Source organism: Diabrotica virgifera, chromosome 2 (assembly GCF_917563875.1).
Source record: "Diabrotica virgifera virgifera chromosome 2, PGI_DIABVI_V3a".
Lineage (NCBI taxonomy): Eukaryota > Metazoa > Arthropoda > Insecta > Coleoptera > Chrysomelidae > Diabrotica > Diabrotica virgifera.
In genome coordinates, this window is record NC_065444.1 from 80,128,382 (window position 1) to 80,155,380 (window position 26,999).

Genomic DNA, 26,999 nt, shown 5'->3' on the forward strand with positions numbered 1-26,999 from the left:
GAAAATTCGTAGTTTTTTACGTTTTTTGTCAATATTTCTAAAACTAAGCGGTTTAGCATGAACAACCCTCTACACAAAATTGTTCTACATTAAATTTGAAATAAAAAAGGCCCTATGCATAACCCTTCTAAAATGAACGGTTCCAAAGTTACGGAGGTAGTATAGTATAATTGGTCCAAAAAAGGCCTAACCCAGACATCCAAAGTAAAAGTTTTCTCTTCAACACCAAATTGTTCTATATGGTCCACATATTGTTCAGTAAAAAGTTACACCATTTTGAACGTCCGGTTTGGGGGGGAGATGGGGGAGAAGTCGGTCAATTAGTAGTTTTTTTAAGTTTTTCGTCAATATTTCTAAAACTATGCTTTAGCGTAAGGAATGTTCTATAGAAAAATATTCCACATGAAAGGGTGCCCCCCGTTAAGATAGGCAAAATGCCCTCACTCCCAGAATTCAATTTTTTTAATTTTTTTACGTTCTATGCAATTAAAAAATGAGATAACGCGGATTTTTAGCTCGCCACCCCCCTTACCCCTCCCCCCACAGCCAAAAAGGTAGATTTTTAGATTTAATTTTTTTTAGTTGGGTTGAATTGATTTCAAAATTTAAAAAAATTCACACATGCATCTGAGACTTTTACAAAACATGTCCATTTTTTATGGACCCGTAGGTCGAGTGTACATAACCTCAAATTTTTTTTTAACTTTTTTAAAGCTTATAACTTTTTCTTGGAGGGGGCTGCAGGTCCAATTTTTTTTGCATTTTGTGTATTTTATCAAAAGTTATCTCTCTGATTTTTTCAGATTTTTCCGTTAGGTGCGCCATCTTGAAAAATCCGGAAAACTGTTTTTTAGGGGGTTTTTGGGGATTTTCTCCATTTTATAGACTGCAGCATAGATCAACTCAAGGTTTTGTTAATAGATTATGCATAATTTGAAATAACTGAGTATTTTAGGACTATCAAAAATTGGGCAAAACACGATTAAACCCCCCAAAAACCATGTTTTTCTAAGTTATATAAGGGTTTTTGCGGGCTTAATGATATTTTTTGAGATCGATACAAACTTAATATTTTTTTTCATTTTTTTACGTTATATGTGGTTAAAAAATAAGACTAATCGCATATTTAACTATTCTAAATGGAAAATAAGCCACAATTTAACTAAAAAATGATTTTATTTTCCATCTGTAATGCGTTAGAGAGAACTCGATAATCTGTGACACACTGAAAAAAGGGTTTGGGGCGATCTATATAAATAAGTCAGATTAAATTAAATTATTAGATATTTTTAAGATAAGATTTTTTTAGCAAGCAACATTTTTGTTTAATTTATTAATATTTTGTATTTTCACAACGACATCTGTGATGGATGTCGAAACGTTAATCATTTTTTAGTTAAATTTTGGCTTATTTCCCATTTAGAATAGCTAATAATTATTAAATTATAAATTACAAAAAGTACATTTTAATATATCATACTTCTTGTAGTTTTGTAAATCAAAACATTTTGTTCTTTGTTCATTAGTTTGTATTTAGTAGGTACCCTAATATTACCTTACATTATACATATTCTAATTATTCAAACATATGCTTGTACCATCTACATAACCTATATGTATCTCTGCGTATAATGTCATTTTGCTTCACGTTTACTGTCACATAAAACACCATAAAAAGAATGAGGAAAGTATTACCTACCAAAGAATATATAGCTCCGTATAGGTATATTCATAGAGTATTCGGAGAGTTATATTCGTTGGTACTACACTTAACGGTTCTAAAGTCTTCATCGCTGTCTTCGTCTATTACAGGTATAACATCTGTATTGTCAAAGAGTTTTGCAAGATATTCTGCTGGCTTGTTATTTTTGTAGAATATCTTCCATGCCATACAATTATATTATGGCAGCTACATGCGAACAACAGAACAGCCTATGGTTATGTTGCCGTTTGCGCAACTCGCATCCAGTACCGGCGCTAGTGTATAAGGCGCCCTTCGGTTTCTTTTAAATTAGTATTTTGTATAGTACCAGCAGAAAACGCTCAATTTGGCGCCCCCCAAACAGGGGCGCCCGCCTGCAGTGCATCCCTTGCAGGCCCGTTATAGCCGGCCCTGCTCGCATCTACAAGATATACAAAACATAGATAATGTCTATCGTTTAATGTTTTCCAAACCATCTACATTTGGCTCAGAATGCAAATAGTCCACGATGTATGCTTGTCCCCGTTAGGTAAATTATTCCGATTCTTTTTTTTTGCATAAACTTACTCAAAAACAGGTCCTTTAAACAAATTCACAAGGTGCTGCGGTCGGAAAATTGTTTAAACAATTTTTAAACGAATTCAAAAAATCAATTTTTTCACTTCGGACAAATCTGTTTTAGATTCTCTGGATCAACCTGAACAAAAAAGGTCTCTTTTGATCTCGCTCTAAAATTGACTGTTGTCAAGCTACAAGCGATTTAAAATTTGAAAAACGCGAAAATGGCCATTTTCAAGGCTTAATAACTCGATTAAAAATTATTATTAGGAAAGTCAGGAAGTGACCAAATCAAAGTTTAAAGTCCCCCTACAAGAGCCTGAAGAAATTTTTGTCATTATTTTATTACTAACTAATAATTTTAATAATTAAAAATGAGCGCTAAGCACGTATTGAGATTGTAATGAGATGTATAATTCAATGGACGTTTTAAAAAAATGTCGATAAAACAAGTATCGATCGAAGTAAAAAATACGTTTTAAAAAAGTAAAAATGGAATTTTGAGGTTATGTGTACACTTGAGCTACGGGTCTATAAAAATAGATATGTTTTGTAGAAGCCTTATAAAATTTTTAAATTAATTGCAACTTAACTAAATAAAAAAAAATAGAAGAATTGACGTTTTTGTGGAGGCAGGGGGAGAGGGTGGTGGGCTAAAAATGCGATGAGTCTTATTTTTTAATCACATATAAGGTAAAAAAATGAAAAACAAATATTTAGGCTGTATAGATCTCAAAAAATATCATTAAGCCGGCAAAAACCCTTATATAACTTAAAAAACATGGTTGTGGGGGGGGGGGGTTTAATCGTGTTTTGCCCAATTTTTTATAGTCCTAAAATACTCAGTTATTTCAAATTATGCATAACCTATTAACAAAACCTTGAGTTGATCTATGTTGCAGTCTATAAAATGAAGAAAATCCCCAAAACCCCCCTAAAAAACAGTTTTCCGGATTTTTCAAGATGGCGCACCTAACGGAAAAATCTGAAAAAAATCAGAGAGATAGCTTTTGATAAAATACACAAAATGCAAAAAAATTGGACCTGCAGCCCCCTCCAAGAAAAAGTTATAAGCTTTAAAAAAGTTAAAAAAAATTTTGAGGTTATGTACACTCGACCTACGGGTCCATAAAAAATGGACATGTTTTGTAAAAGTCTCAGATGCATGTGTAAATTTTTTGAAATTTTGAAATCAATTGCAACCCGACTAAAAAAAATTAAATCTAAAAATCTACCTTTTTGGCTGTGGGGGAGGGGTAAGGGGGGTGGCGAGCTAAAAATCCGCGTTATCTCATTTTTTAATTGCATAGAACGTAAAAAAATTAAAAAAATTGAATTCTGGGAGTGAGGGCATTTTCCCTATCTTAACGGGGGGTACCCTTTAAAACAAAAAAGGTTCCATACATAATTGTTATAAAATCAACGGTTCCAGAGTTACGGAGGGTGAAAAGTGGAGGTTTTCGATACTTTTTATATTTACCGATTTCTCCCCCCTCTCCCCCCAAACCCGACGCTCAAAATGGTGTGACTTTTTTTTAAACATTATGTGGACCATATAGAACAATTTGGTGTTGGAGGATAACTTTCACTTTGGATATCTGGGTTTTTGGTATAGTTATTATCATAAATATTGCCCAAAAAATATAAAAAGTATCGAACACCTCGAATTTCACCCTCCGTAACTCTGGAACCGTTGATTTTATAACAATTATGTATAGAATATATTTTGTTTTAAATTTCATGTAGAACATTTCTGTATATGAGATTATTTAGCCTAAAGCATAGTTTTAGAAATATTGACGAAAAACCTAAAAAAAACTACTAATTTACCGGCTTCTCTCCCATATCCCCCCCAAACCGGACGCTAAAAATGGTGTAACTTTTTACTGAACAATATGTGGACCATATAGAACATTTTGGTGTTGGAGGAAAACTTTTACTTTGGATGTTTGGGTTAGGTTTTTTTTTTGGACCGGTTATACTATGCTACCTCCGTAACTTTGGAACCATTCATTTTAGAAAGATTATGCATAGGGCCTTTTTTATTTCAAATTTAATGTAGACCAATTTTGTATAGAAGTTTGTTCATGCTAAACCGCTTTAGAAATATTGGCAAAAAACTTAAAAAACTACGAATTTACCGATTTCTCCCCCTCTCCCCCCCCCCCCAAACCCGACGCTCAAAATGGTGTGACTTTTTTCTGGACATTGTGTGGACCATACAGAACAATTTGGTGTTGAAGGATAACGTTCACTTTGGATGTCTGGGTTATGCCATCTTTTGGATCAACTATACTATACTATTGTCAGGACTATAATAAAATCCATACAAGGTCATACAATTAACACACTAACTATACTAAGTGACATGGAAATCCGAGTTGCAGTCCGCTCCTCTCATGCTCTTTACATTTATTACATTGTTAGCATGTTTCTTCTCTATTAAAATATGGTCTATCTGATTTACTGTCTTTTTATCAGGGGAAATCCACGTTCTTTATACAGGGTGATCAACTTCTGTGACAAAGTCCAATATATCTGTTATTATAAAATATATAAAAAAAAGTTGTTAATAAAAGTTATAGACACCTTTAATATACACATTTTAAAATTAGTGAGAAATATACAGGGTCCTCCATAACACGGTGCCAAACCAAAGTTATGTTTTTTTAAATGGAATACCCTGTATTTTATTCAAAATCTGGTTTCTCTACATTTTTTTGATTAAAATGATATAACACCTGTCTAGAGTTATACTGAGTGTTTCAAAGTTATGAGCACTTTTATCAAAAAATCATACTGATTTGATCGCCCTGTATGATTCTAATGGTGTAATATAAACTTATTTTTTTGCTGCTGTTGACTGTCAATATTAAAGTAGTTTTGCAACAACGTACACTTTTTTTATCACTACACAAATTGTTTACAGGGTAAGTCAAAATGCAAATACAATATTTCCTTCATATTTTTAAATGGAACACCCTGTATTTTATATTACCATCGAAAATTTGATACATTATACTTGCATATCTTACTATTCTTGCATACCTTATTATTCCCTATACCTAAAGTTATTAGTTTTCGAGATATTTTAGTTTTATTGTTGATAACTCGTAGATACGTTTATTACAGTAAATTAATTACCGTTAATATTAGAAACGTCCAATGAGTTTGTTAATGATAATTAAAATTAGACTGCATTTCATTTTTTCTCCAAGTTTATGATAAATTCTATACAATAACGACAATTTTATATTTACTAACAAAATGATATTAATTTTCCGCGAATAAATCTGTACTATAAATTGCTGCAAGTTCTTGTTTAAGGTGGCTTTGAAATAATTGACACAAGAACTGTCAGATGTAAGATTTTAATTATCTGTACGTTTTAATTTTTGTTATTGATTATAATTGTTTGCCATATTGTTATAATTGTTACCTAACAATGAATTTTAGTCGTGAAGGAATGACAGACATGATATGGATTTTAGGAGAGTGTTTCAAAAACTCATAAGTTACCACAAGAATTTATAAGGAACGGTATCCACAGCGTCGACAACCAAATAAGAGAGCACTTGACAACTTATTAGACAGGTTTTATCGTACTGGTTCTGTTTTATATGAAGCAAAGGAAAAAAACCATTATTACGGATGATAATGAATTAAATGTTTTACTGCCTGTTACAGAAAATCCTCATACAAGTATTCGAAATATTACAACATGCACCCATATCATATACAATTACATCAGGAACTTGTTGGGGATGATTTCGAACGAAGAGTACAATTTTGTCAAACAACAAATAGTTACAGAGAGAGCTTTTTTGAGTTTGTTCTTTTTTTGGAGACGAGGCAACATTCCACAAAAATGGTAGTGTAAACAGACACAATTTTTATTATTATTCCACAACCAATCCATACTGTGCTCAGACACATAGTCAAACGAGATGGTCCTTAAATGTTTGGGATGAAATCATAAACAGCTAGGTTATAGGTCCTTTTTTCTTTGAGGAATCCGCCAATATATGTGGTATCTTCACGACGGAGCCCCTGCTTACCACAACGCATTTGTCAACAGTGAACTCGATGAACTATTTCCTGAAAGATAGATATGAAGAGATGGGCCAGTTCACTGGCCACCCAGATCACCAGAATTAAACGAAGTTGACTTTTTTTTCTGGAGTTACATTAAAGGCGTAGTGTATAGGACACATCCAGCAACAGCTGACGATATGAAAATAAGGATTCAAAACGCCTTTCAATGTGTCGCACAACAAATGCTTTCAAACGTCAGTAAGTCTTTCGAAACTCGTCTCCAGGCTTGTGTAGATGTTATGGGAGGTCATTTTGAACACTTTTTATAACATAAGAAGTACATTGAACATTTTTTTATTTAATTTAGTTTTCTTAGTAAATTTTAATAAATTAAAGTATTGTTATTAATAACTAAGTAATACATTAGTATAGTATAGTTGATCCAAAAGATGGCATAACCCAGACATCCAAAGTGAAAGTTATCCTTCAACACCAAATTGTTCTATATGGTCCACACAATGTCCAGAAAAAAGTCACACCATTTTGAGCGTCGGGTTTGGGTGGGAGAGGGGGGAGAAATCGGTAAATTCGTAGTTTTTTAAGTTTTTCGCCAATATTTCTAAAACTATGCGGTTTAGCATAAACAACCCTCTATACAAAATTGTTCTACATTAAGTTTGAAATAAAAAAGGTCCTATGCATAATCTTTCTAAAATGAATGGTTCTAAAGTTACGGAGGTAGTATAGTATAACTGGTCCAAAAAAAGGCCTAACCAAAACATCCAAAGTAAAAGTTTTCCTCCAACACCAAAATGTTCTATATGGTCCACATATTGTTCAGTAAAAAGTTACACCATTTTGATCTTCCGGTTTGGGAGGGAGATGGGAGAGAAACCGGTAAATTAGTAGTTTTTTAAGTAATTCGTCAATATTTCTAAAACTATGCTCTATCGTAAACAATGTTATATACAAAAATGTTGTACATGAAATTTGAAACAAAATATGTTCTATACATAATTGTTATAAAATCAACGGTTCCAGAGTTAAGAAGGGTGAAAATTCGAAGTTTTCGATACTTTTTATATTTTTTGGGCAATATTTATGATATAACTGTACCAAAAACCCAGTCATCCAAAGTGAAAGTTATCCTCCAACCTCCAACCCCAAATTGTTCTATATGGTCCACATAATGTTCAGAAAAAAGTCACACCATTTTGAGCGTCGGGTTTGGGGGGGAGAGGGGAGAGAAATCGGTAAATATAAAAAGTATCGAAAACCTCCACTTTTCACCCTCTGTAACTCTGGAACCGTTGATTTTATAACAATTATGTATAGAACCTTTTTGTTTTTAATTTCATGTAGAATATTTTTCTATAGAACATTCCTTACGCTAAAGCATAGTTTTAGAAATATTGACGAAAAACTTAAAAAAACTACTAATTAACCGACTTCTCCCCCATCTCCCGCCCAAACCGGACTCTCAAAATGGTGTAACTTTTTACTGAACAATATGTGGACCATATATAACAATTTGGTGTTGAAGGAAAACTTTTACTTTGGATGTCTGAGTTAGGCCTTTTTTTGGACCAATTATACTCAAATTCAAATTCTTTATTTTCTTTCTGACAAACATAGTTTGTATAGAATTAGTCATAAATATACATTGCTAAAAACTAAACACTAAACTAAACTACACAGGACATAAAATGAAATGAATTTATAAACTAAATGAAATGAATTTATAAACTAAATGAAATACAGCTAATATCTAAGATCTAAAAAATTATTCGACTGTATAAAACACTTTTTCACACAAAAATTGCCTAAGATTCCTCTTAAACACATTTATTGAACTGGTGGACTTTACATCTGTGAGCAAATGATTAAACACCTGTAGCCCGTATACCCTAGGCGATTTAAATTTAATGTTACCTTTTGAAAATGGTATATAAAGTTTATTACAATATCTGGTACTATACTATACTACCTCTGTAACTTTGGAACCGTTCATTTTAGAAGGGTTATGCATAGGGCCTTTTTTATTTCAAACGATTTTGTGTAGAAGGTTGTTCGTGCTAAACCGCTTAGTTTTAGAAATATTGACGAAAAACTTAAAAAACTACGAATTTGCAGATTTCTTCCCCCTCTCCCCCCAAACCCGACGCTCAAAATGGTGTGACTTTTTTATGAACATTATGTGGACCATATAGAACAATTTGGTGTTGGAGGATAACTTTCACTTTGGATGTCTGGGTTTGGGTCTAACTATACCATACTACATGTTATTATCAAAAATAAAACTAACATATCTCGAAAACTAATAACTTTAGGTATAGGGAATATTTAAAAGATATGCAAGTATAGTGATAGAACTTCTCGATAATAATATAAAATACAGGGTGTTCCCTTTAAAATTATGAAGAAAATATTGTATTTACACCTTGACTTACCCTGTATACAATTTGTGTAGTTATAAAAAAATTGCACATTGTTGGAAAACTACTTTAATATTGACAGTCAAAAGCAGTAAAAAAATAAGTTTATATTACACCGTTAGAAACATACAGGGCGATCAAATCAGTATGATTTTTTAATAAAAGTGCTCGTAACTTTGAAACACTCAGTATAACCCTAGACAAGTGTTATATCTCTTGAATCAGAAAAATGTAGAGAAACCAAATTTTGAATAAAATACAGGGCGTTCTATTTAAAAAAACATAACTTTGGTTTGGCACCGTGTTATGGAGGACCCTGTATATTTCTCACTAATTTTAAAATGTGTACATTAAAGGTGTCTATAACTTTTATTAACAACTTTTTTCATATATTGTATAATAACAGATATATTGGACTTTGTCAGAGAAGTTGATCACCCTGTATATATCTTTTCGGCGTTTTTACGGGAGTTTTTACGGAAACAACACCAAAATTACAAATACAAAAATATAAAGTAAACTAGGATACACCTGGTGGTGAATTGGACAACGGGCCATAGACAACTCAATGTAAAATTCTAAACTGTTGAATTCCTGCTTCCCTAATTATTTGACACCAAAAGACGTTAGAAACTATTTGTAGAGGATTGAAATCTGTATTGAAAACAACTGTTAAAATTGTGCTATGAATTAAACATATTCCAAAATTTTGTAAAAATGCGTAAAAATACGTTTTTCAGCCCAAAACTAGGCCACACACAGTGCAATAATGTGTCACAATGAAGTTATTATTTTCACATTTTTGAACTGTCAATATTTTTATTTTATCATTAAAAGCAAAACAGTTGATAAGATACCCTCAGCTGCGGAGAAAGTATTAATAATAAAGATTTTTTATTCAGTCAATGGTGTGAGCACTGTCAGTTAAATAGTAACGTGTGGCCTAACTTTTACGCACATACCTACTGTGGCAAATGTATTATACTTTTCAAAATTTTGGAATGCGTTTAAATCGTAGAAGAATTTTAGCTTTTGATTTTAATACAGATTTCAATTCTCTACAAATATTCTCTCATGACTTTTGATGTAAAATAATTAGGGAAGCAGGAATTCAACAGTTTAGAATTTTACACTGAGTATCCTATGGCCAGTTTTACGATTCACCACCGGTATAAAATAAAATGTGTATTATTTGTCTTTTATTTTATATATAGTAACACAAATACTACATATATATACACAATACACAATGACACGCATTCAATGATCGAAAATCTTTTGAAAATATGGGATTCTGTATTTTTGTGACGTAAAGTCAAAAATTGAAGTCTCCCCACCACCGTCGATCTGGGCAACCGTAGAATGTCTAAGAACCGTGGGCTCACTATATGTTAATATAGTATTTTTACTACAAAAACGTTATTACGTAGGTCAAAATTTTTGACGTAAGAGAACTGTCAAAACATTAGAATGTGACTTTTCATTATTGCCATGTTTATTATATATATGGTAATAATGAAAAGTCACATTCTAATGTTTTGACAGTTCTCTTACGTCAAAAATTTTGACCTACGTAATAACGTTTTTGTAGTAAAAATACTATATATACCTCTATGGCAAAAATCAGACTGCTATTTGTCACCTGTCATAACTCCTGTCATTTGACATGTTCCAATTGTCGGACTTATTAATATGCCCAGTTGGTAATAAATACCAGTCTGATTTTTGCATGAGATTTTAATGAAAGGGTAACAAATCAATTGGAAGTCCTGTCTGACAAAGTACACTTGCGATCATAAAAAGCGGGTCACTCGATGAATCCTTCAAGTTAGGTGTCTCGAAATTTCTAAGCCTGTTGTCCAATTTCAGTGATTTTTTAACATTTCATAACCTCATTCTTTAAAAATATCGCTATAATAATATTGTTGCTAGACAGGTAAATTGTCATTGTATACCGGGTGTAACAATCATACTGTGTTTATTCCTCAAAGTTCGGAATACCCTGTGGAATGTTTTTGCATAGATAAGATATCGAAATTAAAACTCGATTGCAGCATTAGGCTTTCTTAACATTTTCGTTTTTGATTTATTTGTTTATGTTGGATAATAAAATAGTTAGGCACGTTACCAACTAGCCATGTTTTTCATCAATACAGGGTGTTTCTAAATAAGTGCGACAAACTTTAAGGGGTAATTCTGCATAAAAAAATAATGACCGTTTGCTTTATAAACGTATGGTCGCAAATTCTTCGGTTTCGAGATACGGGATGTTGAATTTTTTCTTACAAACTGACGATTTATTTATTGCCCTAAAACCGGTTGATATGCAAATGAACTTTGGTAGGTGTTAAGAGGTAGTTATGGTGCATTTTTGACATACAATTAAGAATTTAATATTCACCATTGGAGTGCATACGGGATGTATCTAAAATGTTTATACCCGTATGCACGCCAATGGTGAATATAGAATTATTAATTGTATGTCAAAACATGCACAATAACTTCCTCTTAAAACCTACCAAATTTCATTTGCATATCTCTACGGGTTTTAGAGCAATAAATAAATCGTCAATTTGTAAGAAAAACTTCAACATCCCGTATCTCGGTAACGAAGCATTTGCGGACTTTGTGTTTATAAAGCAAACTGTTATTATTTATTATGCATAATTACTCCTTAAAGTTTGTCGCACTTATTTAGAAACACCCTGTATTGATGAAGAACATGGTTAGTTGTTAACGTGCCGAACATTTTTATTATCCAACATAAACAACTAAATCAAAAACGAAAATATTACGACAGCCCAAGGCTACAATTGAGTTTTAATTTCAATATTTTATCTATGCTAAAAGATTCCACAGGGTGTTCCGAACTTTGAGGAATAAACACAGTATGATTGTTACACCCGGTATACAATGGCTGTTTACATGTATAGTAACGATATTATTACAGCGATATTGCTCAAGAATAAGGCTATAACATACTAAAAAAATCACTCAAATCGGACAACAGGTTTAGAAAATTCGAGACATCTAACTTGAATAATTCATCGAGTGACCCGCTTTTATGATCGCAAGTGTACATGGAACGTTTTCGTAGTCTGATGTTCCAAATTTTTAACCTGTTCCACAATTAATCTTCCTCTGTTCCAGTGTTGCCATACAAAAAGTTTGTTCGACGAGACACTGTTAAGCTATTATCAAATTTTCATCTTGCTATTAATCAACTTTTTTTTTGTAGGCGCGTTTCAGACCTATCAGGGAATTTCGCCAAATTCTGGAAACCAAGCGGAAGCATATAATTGCTAAATTCAATGATGTAGAGTTAGTCTAAAATATAAATTTGTATTGTCAAGTAATAAATGTATCATAAATTAATTGAGTTTTTGCTGTTAGTAGTAAAATAGGTATAAAATAAAATAACAGTTCAGTATATCTTGGCCTCATTGAATTTTGAATGAACATTTATGGAAGCAAACAACTAAGATAATAGTATAAAGCAAATAAGGCGAGAAAAATGGAGATATCTGGGCCACACACTAAGTGGACCCCAGATGACATTCCGCTGGATTGGGATCCTTAAGAACGACGGAAAGTAATCAGACGTAAAAAGCTTGGAAAAGGACAGTACTGGACGAAGGGAGAGAAATGGAAATAACCTGGCTTGAAATGAATAAAAAAAATTGAAGTCACTCGTGGGAGTGCCGACAGAAGTGAAAACTTCTTATAGGAAATAAATTACGAGCTCAATGCTTTTTCCCATCTGAAATGAAGTGCTATACCTATGCGATGCGTATGCCCTATGCTATTTATGTATACATACACGTAATTTATATACGTACAAAATTTATTTCAGCGAAGTGATGACGGTCTCAAATTCAATACTTTTTCCCCATCCAAGAAGTGCACAACGTCCTAAAGAAATTTTCAATTCAAAAATTTATTGCGTCGAAGCGATGACGTTCCTTAATTTAATACCTTTTGCCCATCCAAAAAGTGCACAATGTCCCTCAAGAAGTTTTCATTTCAAATATTTATTTCTTCGAAGCCATTATGCTCGCGATGACGTTCCCTAATTTAATACTTTTTCCCCATCCAAAAAGTGAATTGCACAACGTCCCTCAAGAAGTTTTCACTTCAAATATTTATTTGGTCGAAGCGATGATGGTCGCGATGACGGTCGCAAATTCAATACTTTTTCCCCATCCGAGAAGTGCACGGCACAACGTGCCTAAAGAAATTTTCAATTCAAAAATTTATTCCGTCGAAGCGATGACGTTTCCTAATTTAATACTTTTCCCCATCCAAAAAGTGTAAAACGTCCCTCAAGAAGTTTTCACTTCAAATATTTATTTCGTCGAAGTGATGATGGTCGCTAATTTTATACTTTTCCCATCCGAAAAGTGCACAAGGTCCCTAAAAAATTTTTAATTCAAAAATTTATTTAATATTTTAATAATATTTTTCCCCATCCAAAAAGTGCACAACGTCCCTCAAGAAGTTTTCATTTCAAATATTTATTTCGTCGAAGCGATGACGCGTCATGAACCACCAGGACGCTCGGTAATTTAATATTTTTCCCATCCAAAAAGTGCACAACGTCACTAAAGAAATTTTCACTTCAAAAATTTATTTCGTCGAAGCGATGACGGTCGCTGATTTAATAATTTTTCCCCATTCAAAAAGTGCACAACGTCCCTCAAGAAGTTTTCACTTCAAAAATTTATTTCATTAAAGCGATGACGGTCGCTAACTTTTTTCCACCCAAAAATGTACAACGTCCTTAAAGAAATTTTCACTTCAAAAATTTATTTCGTCGAAGCGATCGCGGTCGCTATTTTAATAATTTCTCCCCATCCAAAAAGTGCACAACGTCCCTCAAGAAGTTTTCACTTCAAAAATCAATTTCATCGAAGCGATGACGGTCACTAATTTAATACTTTTTCCCTCCAAAAAGTGCACAACGTCCCTAAAGAAGTTTTCATTTTAAATATTTATTTCGTCGAAGAGATGACGGTCGCTAATTTATTACTTTTTCTCATCCAAAATGTACATAACGTCCCCAAAGAAGTTTTCTCTTCACAAAATTTATTTAATCGAAGTGATGACGGTCGCTAATTTAATAATTTTTCCCCATCCAAAAAGCCCCTAAAGAAGTTTTGACTTCAAAAATTTATTTCGCCGAAGCGATGACGGTCGCTAATTCAATACTTTTTCCCCATCTAAAAAGTGCACAAGGTCCCCAAAACAAGTTTTCACTTCAAAAATTTATTTCGCCGAAGCGAAAACGGTCGGGATGACAGTCGCTAATTTGATATTTTTTCCCCATCCAAAAAGTGCACAACGTCCCTCAAGAAGTTTTCACTTCAAATTTTTATTTCCTCTAAGAGATGACGGTCGCTAATTTATTACTTTTTTTACTTTTTTCCATCCAAAATGTCCACAACGTCCCTAAAGAAGTTTTCTCTTCAAAAATTTATTTCATCGAAGTGATGACGGTCACTAATTTAATAATTTTTCCCCATCCAAAAAGTGTACAACGTCCCTAAAGAAGTTTTCACTTCAAAAATTTATTTCGCCGAAGCGATGACAATCGCTAATTCAATACTTTTTCTCCATCTAAAAAGTGCACAAGGTCCCCTAAAGAAATTTTTACTTCAAAAATTTATTTCGTCGAAGCGATGACGGTTGCGATGACGGTCGCTAATTTAATATTCTTTCCCCATCCCAAAAGTGCACAACGTCCCTCAAGAAGTTTTCACTTCAAAAATCAATTTCATCGTAGCGATGACAGTCGCTAATTTAATACTTTTTCCCTCCAAAAAGTGCACATCGTCCCTAAGGAAGTTTTCACTTTAAATATTTATTTCGTCGAAGAGATGACGGTCGCTAATTTATTACTTTTTTTCCATCCAAAATGTACATAACGTCCCTAAAGAAGTTTACTCTTCAAAAATCTATTTCATCGAAGTGATGACGGTCGCTAGTTTAATAATTTTTCCCTATCCAAAAAGTGCACAACTTCCCTAAAGAAATTTTCACTTCAAAAATTTATTTCGCCGAAGCGATTAGGATCGCTAATTCAATACTTTTTCTCCATCTAAAAAGTGCACAACGTCCCCTAAAGAAATTTTCACTTCAAAAATTTATTTAGTCGAAGCGATTGCGGTCGCGATGACGGTCGCCAATTTAATACATGTTCCCATCCAAAAAATGCAAAACGTCCCTAAAGAAGTTTTTACTTCAATAAATATACATACAAAATTTATTTCGTCGAAGAGATGACGGTCGCAATGACGGTCGCGAAATAAATCCTTTTTCCCCATCCAAGAATAAGTTTGACATTTATTTTAAATTTAAATACTTCTATACAATTTACGTATACACACATAATATAGATACGTATTTTAATTTATTTCGCCGAAGAGATGACGGTCGGGATGAAATTTTGCATCGTAAAATAAGTTTTACATTTATTTTAAATTTAAATACTTATATACAATTTATATAGGTCTGGATCCCGCGTATGAAAAAAAAGTTGATTAATAACAAGCTAAAAATTTGTTAATAGCTTAAGGGTGTCTAGTCGGATAAACTTTGATATATGGGAACACTGGAACAGGGGCAGTTTTAATTGTGGAACAGGTTAAAAATTTGGAACGGTCACACCACGAAAACGGCACTTTTATTTTGTCCGACAGAACAGACTTAAACTCTTCGAACAGAGATTAAACTCTCTTGCAAAAATCAGACTGCTATTTATCACCAAATGGGCGTTTTAATGAGTGGAACATGTGGAATATGTCAAATGACAGGAATTATGACAGGTGATAAATAGCAGTCTGATTTTTGCATGAGAGTTTAATCTCTGTTCGGAGAGTTTAAGTCTGTTCTGTCGGACAAAATAAATGTGCCGTTTTCGTTGTGTGACCGTTCCAAATTTTTAACCTGTTCCACAATTAAAACTGCCCCTGTTCTAGTGTTCCCATATATCAAAGTTTATCCGACTAGACACCCTTAAGCCATTAACAAATTTTCAGCTTGCTATTAATCAACTTTTTTTTCATACGCGGGATCCAGACCTAATATATATTATACATACAAATAATATACAGCATAAGCGATGACGGTCGCAATGACGGTCGCGAGTTTAATGCTTTTTCCCCTATCCAAAAATCGAACAACATCCCTAAAAAAGTTTTCACTTCAAAAATAGATTTGCTGGAGATACTAATTACACTGGTAAACACAAAGTTTGCTGCCGGAAATTTTTTTACTGTTTCTAGGTAATTTGGGTCTGCTGAATCCAAAAATGCCACCAGATTTGCTCCATCAGATCGTTTTCAGAAAATACAACAGATCACATTTCTAACATATAGGGTAATTTCACGCAGCACTACCTGTATATATGTAGTGCCGCTACCCATGAAATAAACCTAAATACGAATAAAAAGTAAGATATTTATTGTACAATAATGTACTTACAAAAATCATCACACATATCTGCCAAAAAAACTTAACTTTTCATCTAACCTAACCGGCAGCGTCGCAACAAAAAGGTGTTATTTGGCGTCACATAAAAACTTCCTTTTATATGATTTTCTTGCAAAGGCCTTAAAAGGACGGTCCCTTTGAAGACTCTAGCAGTAATCCTTCATCATGTGATAGCCCCATCTCCCTGATACCCCTCTTCCATCGTTTTGATATCTTGGTGAAGATTTTCTGGGAAACGGTGTAAGTGGCTGTGGAGGTAATGAATTTTAATACTCATATGACAACCGTGTTTGTTAAAATTGTTGAGCATTTATTCCACTGTAATGCCCAATTGGTATACTTCCATATTTGTTGCCATTATGTAGAAGGACACATTTTAAACTTCGTTTGGAACTGTCGATAAAAAGACGCCAGTGATCTGGTGTATACTCCGATACACCCATTTTTTCTAACAGTCCTTTAATATTGTTATAAAAAACTATACCATCTTGCTGAGAAAAAAAGACAAAAGATCTTTTATCTCTATTACGGTAGTATTTAATTTTGGTGTCTGGGTGAAGAACATTATTTTATTTTAGTCTGGAGGTAAGCAACTCGGAAGAATCCTTTGGAAGGTTCAAATTTCTGATAAGTTCGCTTAGCTCTTCCTGAGTAAAGCGCTCAGGACGTGTTGAATCCCCTTCAAAATCACTGTCGTCTTCCTCAAATCTATTACTCTGCAGTTCGTCAAATACCGTTTCGGCATTATCCTCTGGTAACATAGGTACTGCTAAATATTGGAATGGGTATCTGCTCAAGTTGATGTGGAATTGGTCTTATTGCTGAATCCAGGTTAGGATATGTTCGTACGTTGATTGTTACGATTAATGCCCTTTATATTCACAAGACAGAAATAGCAATCGTCAAAATGATTTTTTGGTTTCTTCCATACCATTGGAAAACCAAAGTTAAACATTTTCGTTGTCCTTTCGTCCACTGTCGTAAGTTTTCAATACAAATTTTGCACACTACATGTGGAGCTCAGGATTTATCTTGATCTCCTAAATGAACACCAAAATAGGCCCTTTTGTTCATTTGCCCATTTGTGTTAGAATTTGTTAAGTTTGTTTATAAATATATTGCAATTATAATGGTGGAATATACAGAAATGTAAGAATATTTAAGTACTTGATAAGTATGTTATATCTCGAAAACTAGAGCTGATACAAAGAAAAGGTTTGTATTTTTGGAATCAGCACAGATGCATTAACTAAAATCAGTTGATTTTTTTTCGGCAGCAAGACAAAAAATTTTTTTTGTTGGGCTGTGTTATTAGTGAATTATTCCTACTCTTTAGTTCTTGAAATACCTTCTTCTTCTTCATCTAGCCATTCACGTCCACATCTGAACATAAGCCTCTTCAAGTCTTCCTTTCCATTGTTTTTTGTTGTACGCTACTTGTAGCCATTTTTCCCGGCAGTTCGTTTCAGATCATCTGTCCATCTGATAGGAGGTTTGCCTCTGGGTCTTTTGTGTTGGTATGGTCTCCAGGTTAGAATTGTTCTGTGCCATTTGTTTAGATCGCTCCTAGCTACATGTACCGGGTGTCCCAATAAGAATGGCTCTCGGCCATATCTCAGGAACCGTTTATAGTAGAGCTTTGAAATAAAAATTTTTATAACAAAAGTGGCCTCAGGAAAAGCCTGGAAGTTATTTTCATAATTGTGGGTCCACCGCTAGAGGGCGTAATTGAATATCAAAAATAAAAAAATCTAAATTTTACAAAATTTTCCTAATGAAGGGGCACTGTAAATCCGATTATTGTATTCTTCATCAAATTCTGCGCATATTTGATTTAACAAGTTTAACTCTACCTTTGCAAATAAGAGGTGGGGGTGAGTGGGAACCTTGTTATGAAAAAATGGCTGTAAGTCCGGTTCTGCTAAATCAAATTTTGAAAACTGGGTCTTGTTGAAGACAGATCTTTTTCTTCAATGTAAGCGTGATAATTTTGAACCATCCTAATAAGTAATAACCCAGCTGGGAGGCGTTATTTTAATGTTTTTCAGAAATCTAGTTTTCTTTGGAAAATATTAAATACAAGTATGCATTTTTAATCATACTTTATAAAATTAAATTAAATTATCAATAGAATAGCGAAAACCGCATGTCGATACCTTTTTTCTATCTCAAGATATCTCGAGAAACTTGTAAATTTTATACATAACTGTTACTATCGCCGGTAAACTAAGTTAATGAAAAGTAGTGTGCTGTGGAAAAAAACAAAATAACATTTTCCAGATGTCAACGTATAAAAATATAATTAATTAAAACAACAATATAAAGAGAAACAATACTATTAAAATTAAATATAACACAGAACAAAAAGAACTACTTAGTGACGACCTAAATATTCAAATTGTTGCCCATCATACACTACTCTAGGATACATTATCCAGAGAATACTAAACGCCATTCAAAGCATATCGAGAGCAGAAATTGAGACTGCTGTTCAATCTACTCTTGAAAGAGTAAATGTTTGCAACGAAAATGATGGGCAAAAATTTGAACGTTTACGTGAACATCACTAAATAGTTGTTTTTATTTCTTTGTAATAGGGCTTTTCAACGCTTCTCATTTGTTTCTAGCCTCTGTCATATGCCGTATAATCCGTGTATAATATTAATATACGAGATATGAACGAGGCTCAAAACAAATGAGAAGCGTTGAAAAGACCTAATATACGTTGACAGCTGGAAAATGTTTCTTTGTTGTTTCCATAGCACACTACTTTTAATGAATTTTGTTCACCGGTGACAGTAACAGTTATGTTTTTAAATTTACACGTTTTGTAAGATATCTCGAGATAGAAAAAAGGTATTAACATGCGGTTTTCGCTATTCTGTTGCTAATTTTGTCTAATTTTGTAATATGGTATTAAAAATGCATGTTTGTATTTAATATTTTCCAAGGAACACTAGATTTAAAAAAAAAATTAAATAACGCCTTCTAGCTGGCATAGTACTCAGCAAGTTGGTTCGAAATCATAACTTTTACATTGACGAAAAAGATCTGTCTTCAACAAGATCAAGTTTGCAAAATTTGATTAAGCAGAACCGGACTCACAGCCAGTTTTTCATAACAAGGTTCCCACTCACCCCCACCTCTTATTTCCAAAGGTAGACCTAAACTTGTCAAATCAAATATGCGTAGAATTTTATGAAGAATATGACGATCGGATTTTCAGTGCCCCTTCATTAGGAAAATTTTGTAAAATTTAAATTTTTTAATTTTTGATATTCAATTACGCCCTCTAGCGGTGGTCCCACAATTATGAAAATAATTTCCAGGCTTTTCCTGAGGCAACTTTTGTTATAAAATTTTTTATTTCAAAGCTCTACTATAAACGGTTCCTGAGATATGGCCGAGAGCCATTCTTATTGGGACACCCGGTACAGCGTATTCCTATTTCAATTTTAACGAATTTTATACCACATCGGTGACTTTGGTTTTCTGTCTTATCCATTTGTTTGTTTTCCTGTCCTTAAGTGATATGCCAAGAATTGCTCTTTCCATAGTGTGTTGAGTGACTCTTGAGTATGTTCATATTCTTTTTTGTGATTGTCCATGTTTGTGCCCCATATGTTAATATCGGAATAATGCATGCATCAAAAACTTTGCAAGAATTTTGTTTTGTTTAAATTCATTTTCAGTCCTATTTTAGAAGATTATGTGTGTAGTTCTGAAAGCATGGTTTGCAGTTCTTGTAGGTCAGTAGCTATCAGGATTATGTCATCCGCAAATCGTAGATTACTGAGGTAGCGACCATTGATGTTTATTCCCTTATATTTCCAATTTAGATTTTTAAACACGTCCTCGAAAACTAAGGTGAACAGTTTGGGTGATAGAGTGTCTCCCTGTTTGACTCCTCTGTTTAATGGTACAGGGTTCGTGTATTCATTTTCATTTAGGCAGAATGTAGCTGTAACTTGGTTCATAGTTTCTTTTATTAAGTCAATATATCTGCTGTCTATTCTACAATTTTGCATTGCGTTTATTACGGCCGAGTGTTCTATAGTGTCGAAAGCTTTTTCGTAGTCTATAAATGCTATAAAAACTGAAAACTTGTATTCGTTGTATTTTTATATTAGTATTTTTGTGGTTAACAGGTGACCGGAAGTTGAATAGCCTTTTCTAAAACCTGCCTGTTCATATGGTTTGTATTCATATAATTTCCTTGTTAGTCGGGGAGTTATGACTTTGGTGAATATTTTAAACAGGTGTGACAGTAGACTGATGGGCCTGTAGTTTTCCAACTTTCTATTATCACCTTTCTTGTGCAATAAGATTACTCTAGAGTTGTTCCAGCTCTTAGGGACTTTGCCCTGGTGTAAACAACTGTCTATAAGCTTAGTTACATTTATTGCAATTAGATCCTTACCTCCTTCTAATAAATATCATATCTCTGGTAATCCTATCTTCTCCTGCAGTTTTATTTCTCTTCATGTTTTCCAATGCTGTAGTTACCTCTGAAATTGTTACTTTTTTCATTATTTCCGATCCAACATTTTTTATTAATTTCCGTGCTGGTCTCATTTCATCGTATTGTTGATGTATTCTGTAGAGTTCCGTGTAAAATTCTTCTATTCGTTTCAGTATGTTTTCTCTAGTTGTGATTTCATTTTCGTCTTTTTCCCATTAATGGAATATCTGACGTCGTCCTAGTGTCGGTCTGAGGCATGTCATACTCTTATTTTTTTTCAATAGTTGTTGTTATTAATTTTTCTTCTTCTTTTCTTTTTTTTTTGTTTTCTGATTCCTATCCTAATCTACCTATTAAGTTCTCTATATTCTTCGGTTCCCTTTTTGTTAGATTTATTTAAGATCTTCCTTTTTTCTATCTGTTGTAATATTTCTTGAGGGTTGAGGAGGGAAGGATTTGAGTAGGTTTGGGTTGGTGGGTAGAATTTAGGGATTAGGATCCGCTTCTCTCCCGAAAGAGGATTGGGAGAAAAAGCCGAGCTCGCCTACGCAGGGCAGGGGCGCATCCCTGAAGCAGACCTGTCTTTGCCGGGATCGTAAATAGTGTCTACCCGCTACCCCTTGAAATACCTATTTCTCGTAATTTTGATCCATTTAATTTGTAGCTTGCAGTTAGCGAAAATGTCACCTCGGTGCATTCCAGCCTATTTGGTTTTGTGTAGAAGCTTCTATCTCTTAGTTACTATAAGAGTGAACTTATATTATTTATTACTCTTTTGTAGACTAATGGCATCGCGTTGGATTTTTCCAGATTTAATCTTCACATCTAGATTATCTGAGATAATTTAAAAATTGTTACACTTGTACAATACAAAATTGACTTACCTTCAGAAAGGCGTAAAGAAACTGGCTGAAACTATAAGATTTTATAGCAAAATCTATGAAAAAACACCAGCGCAAGCAATCATTAAGCTCCTGGACGAAGCTGAAAGGAAATGGAAAATATGAATATCATGACTAAAGACCGGATTATATGTTTTTTGTATATCGATAACCATCAAAGATACAATCAAACACTTCAGAATGTGGACGAATTATGATAATTAAAGGCGTTTGACACTAATTTAATTTTACATATTTAGAATATTTTCGGTTTTTTAACATATTTTGATGGTTTGAACATATTTTCCACCGTTTGACATATTTTGGCATATTGTTAACATATTTTGGCATATTTTTAACATATTTTGGCATATTTTGACATATTTTTGGCTGTAAACAGCTTGACACAGTTAACCATGTAACAATGGTTAGATTTATAAATGATGCATTCATGAACTTTTTCTTTCCCGACATTGTTCCAGCTAACAAAATCTTGCTTATGGTTTCCGATGCTGCGTCATACATGGTCAAATCTGGCCAACAACTAAAAGTTTTATATCCCAATTTAATTCATGTGACATGTTTGGCGCATGGTTTAGACAGAGTGGCGGAAGAAATTCGAAATTCATTTCCTACATTTAATAGTTTAATTAGCAACGTGAAGAAAATATTTTTAAAATCGGCTTTAAGGATTCAGATATATAAAGAAAAATTACCAAATACTCCTTTGCTACCGGAGCCTATAATCACAAGTTGGGGAACATATTTAAAAGCTGCCTGTTTTTATGCAGAACATTTTCTCCCTATAAAAGAACTAATTTTATGTTTTGAAGAAACAAATATTGGTGCGATTTCAAAATGCAAATCAATTTTAGAAAACAGATCACTGCACAATGAGCTTTGTTTTATTAAATCGAATTATGAATTTGTTTATAAAACCATCCTCAATCTTGAAACTGAATCGTTTCCACTACAAGAGTCCCTTAATTTAATTCAGAAATTTAAGGAAAACGCTGAAGAAGTTTTTGGAAAAATTGGACAATTAATAAATAAAAAATGGATTGAAACTTTACAGAAAAATAGTAATGTAAAATTATTATTACAGGAAGCAAACCAAATTATTTGTGGCGATTTTGATGTCAATACCAATTTAAATGCGGAGATTGTTAATGTTATAAAATTTGCACCAATCACATCAGTTGATGTTGAACAAAGATTTTCAACATACAAATTACTACTAACGGATAGGCGACATAATTTCACTATTGAAAATATTTAAAAACATTTGATTGTGAATTGTTTTTATAAGAAGGAATAAAATGTAGCAACGTAAGTAATAGTAATAGGTACTAGATAGGTATACATTCGTATATTTAGGTTAATTTTGTCAATATATGTATGTACTTACCTTTATTTAATAAAACTTTTATACATTTTTTAATGCATATTTTCTTGTTACTTTAAAATATTTTTCACATATTCCACATATTTGGAACATATTTTAAACTTTTAGGGAATATTTGCAACATATTTTACTCATATTTCAGACATATATATGCACATATTTCAGTCAAAACAGGAACATATAATCCGGTCTTTAATCATGACAAAACATTAAAAGTAAAAAATTATTTTTCCAAGTGAGACTGATAAAGATTTGGGAAATAGTTAATTTTGGTGATAATTTTATTGATTAATGTCACCTTCCACCGACAGTGGTAAATCTGACACTTTCAACAGATTGAACCCAGTGTAGGACGAAATTGTGTATCAATTAGGTCGAAATAGTCAATAAAAACAATGTATCTATCCTTCGTCATGTTGTAAACTGGCGTGCAATATTGACTACTTTCCCACTCTTTGTAAAAGCAACCATGTAGCGTTATAATCCGCTCTATTTGTTTCGGTTTACCTATACATTGTGGACAGTTCTTTCCCTGTTTAAAAACTGTTGTAAAAAACGCTGAGACTGGTCGATATTTAAATAAAAACTAGCTGACCCGGCAGACTTCGTACTGCCTCAATAGATAAGAACAAACTTTTGTAAACAATAAACTTAAAATAAACAAAAGGAATTCGTAATTAATAAACACAAAAAATGCTCGATGTGAATGAGTTTTTATTATTATTTTTAATGAATTACACATAATGTTTGAAGTAATAAAGTTTAGTTAGAAAAAGTTTGCAGTGCAACAGTTGCAATCTTAAATTTGTTTTTCTTATAATGAATATAACAGCTTTATTTTATTTACATTCAAAAAAACCCTGTATTTATAATTGGGTTCGGGGTTGTCCAACTATATAGGTGTTGAAAAATAAAATAAAATTAAAATTAAATATCATTAAATAAAATGAAACAAAATTTCATAAAATTGAATAAAAGTCAATAAAAATAAATAAAACTGAATAAACTTAAATAAAAATAATAAATAAATTTAAAAAAATAATAAAATTAAAAAAAATAAATAGAATCTAATAAAAATAATTAAAATTTAATAAAATGAAACAAAATTAATTAAAATTAAATAAAATTTTATAATTTGCTGCTTGTTCTTTTCGTTTGCTCAGAACTTTTCTTCTGCTTGCCGGTCGTCAGAAAAGTTCGGTAGAGATATTTTTTGAAAGTTTCGAAAAATTAAGAAATTCATATTTTGCCCAAATTAAGTCCAAAAGTTAAACAGTTGCACTTTTCTTCGATGAAATTTGTTGCTCGTTCTTCTTCTGTCCTCAGAATATTTCTAAGGCTTAAGATATTGTGTTTTGGACACCGATTCAGCTAGAGAAAAAATTTTAGTACGGTTCTGTTCAGAATTCAGCAAGGAGTACACCGAATTAATTTCGTATTTTTCACGTCACTATTGTGAGAGTTATGACGTCACACGCAACCCCCTTATGACGTAGAGGTATAAAATATCGACATAAACCTACTCCCAGTCCGGTCGAACATAGCTGCCAAATTTCATAAAAATCGGTCAAGTCGTTTCGGAGGAGTATGGCAACAAACACTGTAAAAAGAGCATTTTATACATATAGCTGTAAAAATTTTGGTGGCTACTAAAATGACAATATAAAACCGTATAAACCTTCCCTGAACTTCCACAAATAATTCAACATCAAAATTAGCCAAATCGGTCCACACATTCTCGAGTTTTAGCGAGACTAACGCACAGCAATAGATTTTTATATATAAGATGCAAAATTTTAGATGGCTATTAAAAAATAACGGTCGAAGATCGAAAAGTGAAAATTTAGGGTTGTATTTACCTTTGCCTTCCACATCACATAAAATTAAGAAAAAACAGTTTGACCAAAAAAAATAAAAAAATATTTTAGGGGGGCAGCCCCCGTTACGACGTACGGATATGAAAAATACATAACAACCTATTCTCGGTCCGGTCAAATATACGTGGAAAATTTCATAAAAATCTATTCAGTCGTTCTCGAGTTATGTGTTGGTAACTGTCACGACTTTCTTTTGTTTATATAGATGTAAAATATTTAAATGGCCATTAAAAAATAACGGTTAGTGCTGGAAAAGTGAAAATTTAGGGTTGTATGTATCTTTACGTTCCACATCATATGAAATTAAAAAAAAAGAGTTTCTCTGAAAAAATAGAAATAAATATAAGGGTGGCAAGCCCCCTTAAGACGCACGGGTATGAAATATAGATAACAACTTACTACCGGTCCGGTCGAATACACTTGCAAACTTTCATAAAAATCGGTCAAGTCGTTTCGGAGGAGTATGGCAACAAACACTGTAAAAAGAGCATTTTATACATATAGCTGTAAAATTTTGGTGGCTACTAAAATGACAATATAAAACCGTATAAACCTTCCCTGAACTTCCACAAATAATTCAACATCAAAATTAGCCAAATCGGTCCACACATTCTCGAGTTTTAGCGAGACTAACGCACAGCAATAGATTTTTATATATAAGATGTGCAATTTTTAAACATAAATTTAAATGTACAGAGTGGTTCATGCAAGTCTAGCAGAGTCCATAAGCTTTAGTTTTAATGAAACCCCTATATTTTTATATTTTTAAAAGCTGCTTAATAACCTGAATTTAACGAACTATATAATATTATAGGGTGTTTTATGAATAATACAGGGTGAAATAATACTGAACTAATACTGGGTGTTTTTTTCAAAAATCCGCCATTTTTTTAAAGAGCGGTATAAAAAATTCAGTATATTCAAAGAAAACTTTTGCTAAAATAAAACATTTCAGTGAAAACCACATATTTCTATCTTAAGCCGTTTAGAAGTTATAGGCAGTTAAAATGGGGGAAAATATAAGTGGACATCCGGTATAAGGAGTGTGGTTATAGTGCCAATTTATTATTTTTCCGTATTTATTGAAATATCGAACACAACAAACACAATAGGTATGAAAACACTATAAACGAATCCGAAATGGAACTAATAGTTTATAGTAGGGGAGCCCAAGTGGGGATTTTTGCAGTTACTCGTGCGCGTCAGATTATTACATGGGGAGAAATCTTGTACTTTGAAAGTGTACCTCTACCATATTATATTGGCTCTTAATGCAGAGGAGTTCGTTAAGGGAGCCGAAAAAAAATTAATCCATAGAAAAACTGGAAATCTTCAGAATAAGATAAGTTAAATGCAAAACAGTGTATATTTAAAAAATCTGACGATTTAAGGGGGCGTAAGGAAATGGGTGAGTCCCAAAGTTTCACAAGAAAAAAGCGAATATTTCGCGAAATGAATGACAGATCGAAAAACTAAAAAACACGTAGTCAATATTTTTCAAAAATCTATCGAATGACACCAAACACGACTTCCCACGGAGAGGGGTGGGGGGTAAATTTAATATTTTAAATACGAATCCCGCGATATTTCGCGAAATGAACATCAGATCGAAAAACTCAAAAACACACTTATTCGATATTTTTGAAAACACTATCAAATGGCATCAAACACGACCCCCCACTGGGTGGGGGTGGGGGGTTACTTTAAAGTTTTAAATGGGAGCCCCCATTTTTTATTTCAGATTTGGATTGCTTACGTAAAAATAAGTAACTTTTATTCGAGACATTTTTTCGAATTATGGATAAATGGCGCTATAATCTAAAAAAAACCATTGTTGGAAATGGAAAACTAAATTAAAAATGGACAAGTCCCCACTAAAATGGAAAACTTTACTTAACTTTTTTTGGTTTTAGGACCTACTCTTCACAACAAAATAGGTCCCCAAAGCGCTCGAGTGACTGCACATTTAGCATACTTTGCTCCCCTACCATTAGTTACACAAATAATAAGGAAACACTAGATGAGCTTCTCTGAACACAAAGAGAAATATATATATGGAGATAAGAGGATAATGAAAATAGATGAACTAACTAAAACGTGGCACTTTCGGAAGGAAAAATGGACAGACTATTTTACTATTTGCTAATGGTGAT

At 32.9% G+C, this 26,999-nt stretch overlaps 1 protein-coding gene across 2 annotated transcripts in view; it reads right to left on the minus strand.

The window, feature by feature from the left end:
- The window catches only part of LOC114334564 (venom carboxylesterase-6), a 675,899-nt gene that overhangs the window by 16,310 nt on the left and 632,590 nt on the right, over window positions 1-26,999 (minus strand). For both annotated transcript variants that reach the window (XM_050643822.1, XM_050643823.1), the window contains exon 11: window positions 21,568-21,667. In XM_050643822.1, coding sequence (XP_050499779.1) covers window positions 21,568-21,667 — 100 coding nt within the window. The remainder of the gene's footprint in view (window positions 1-21,567; window positions 21,668-26,999) is intronic.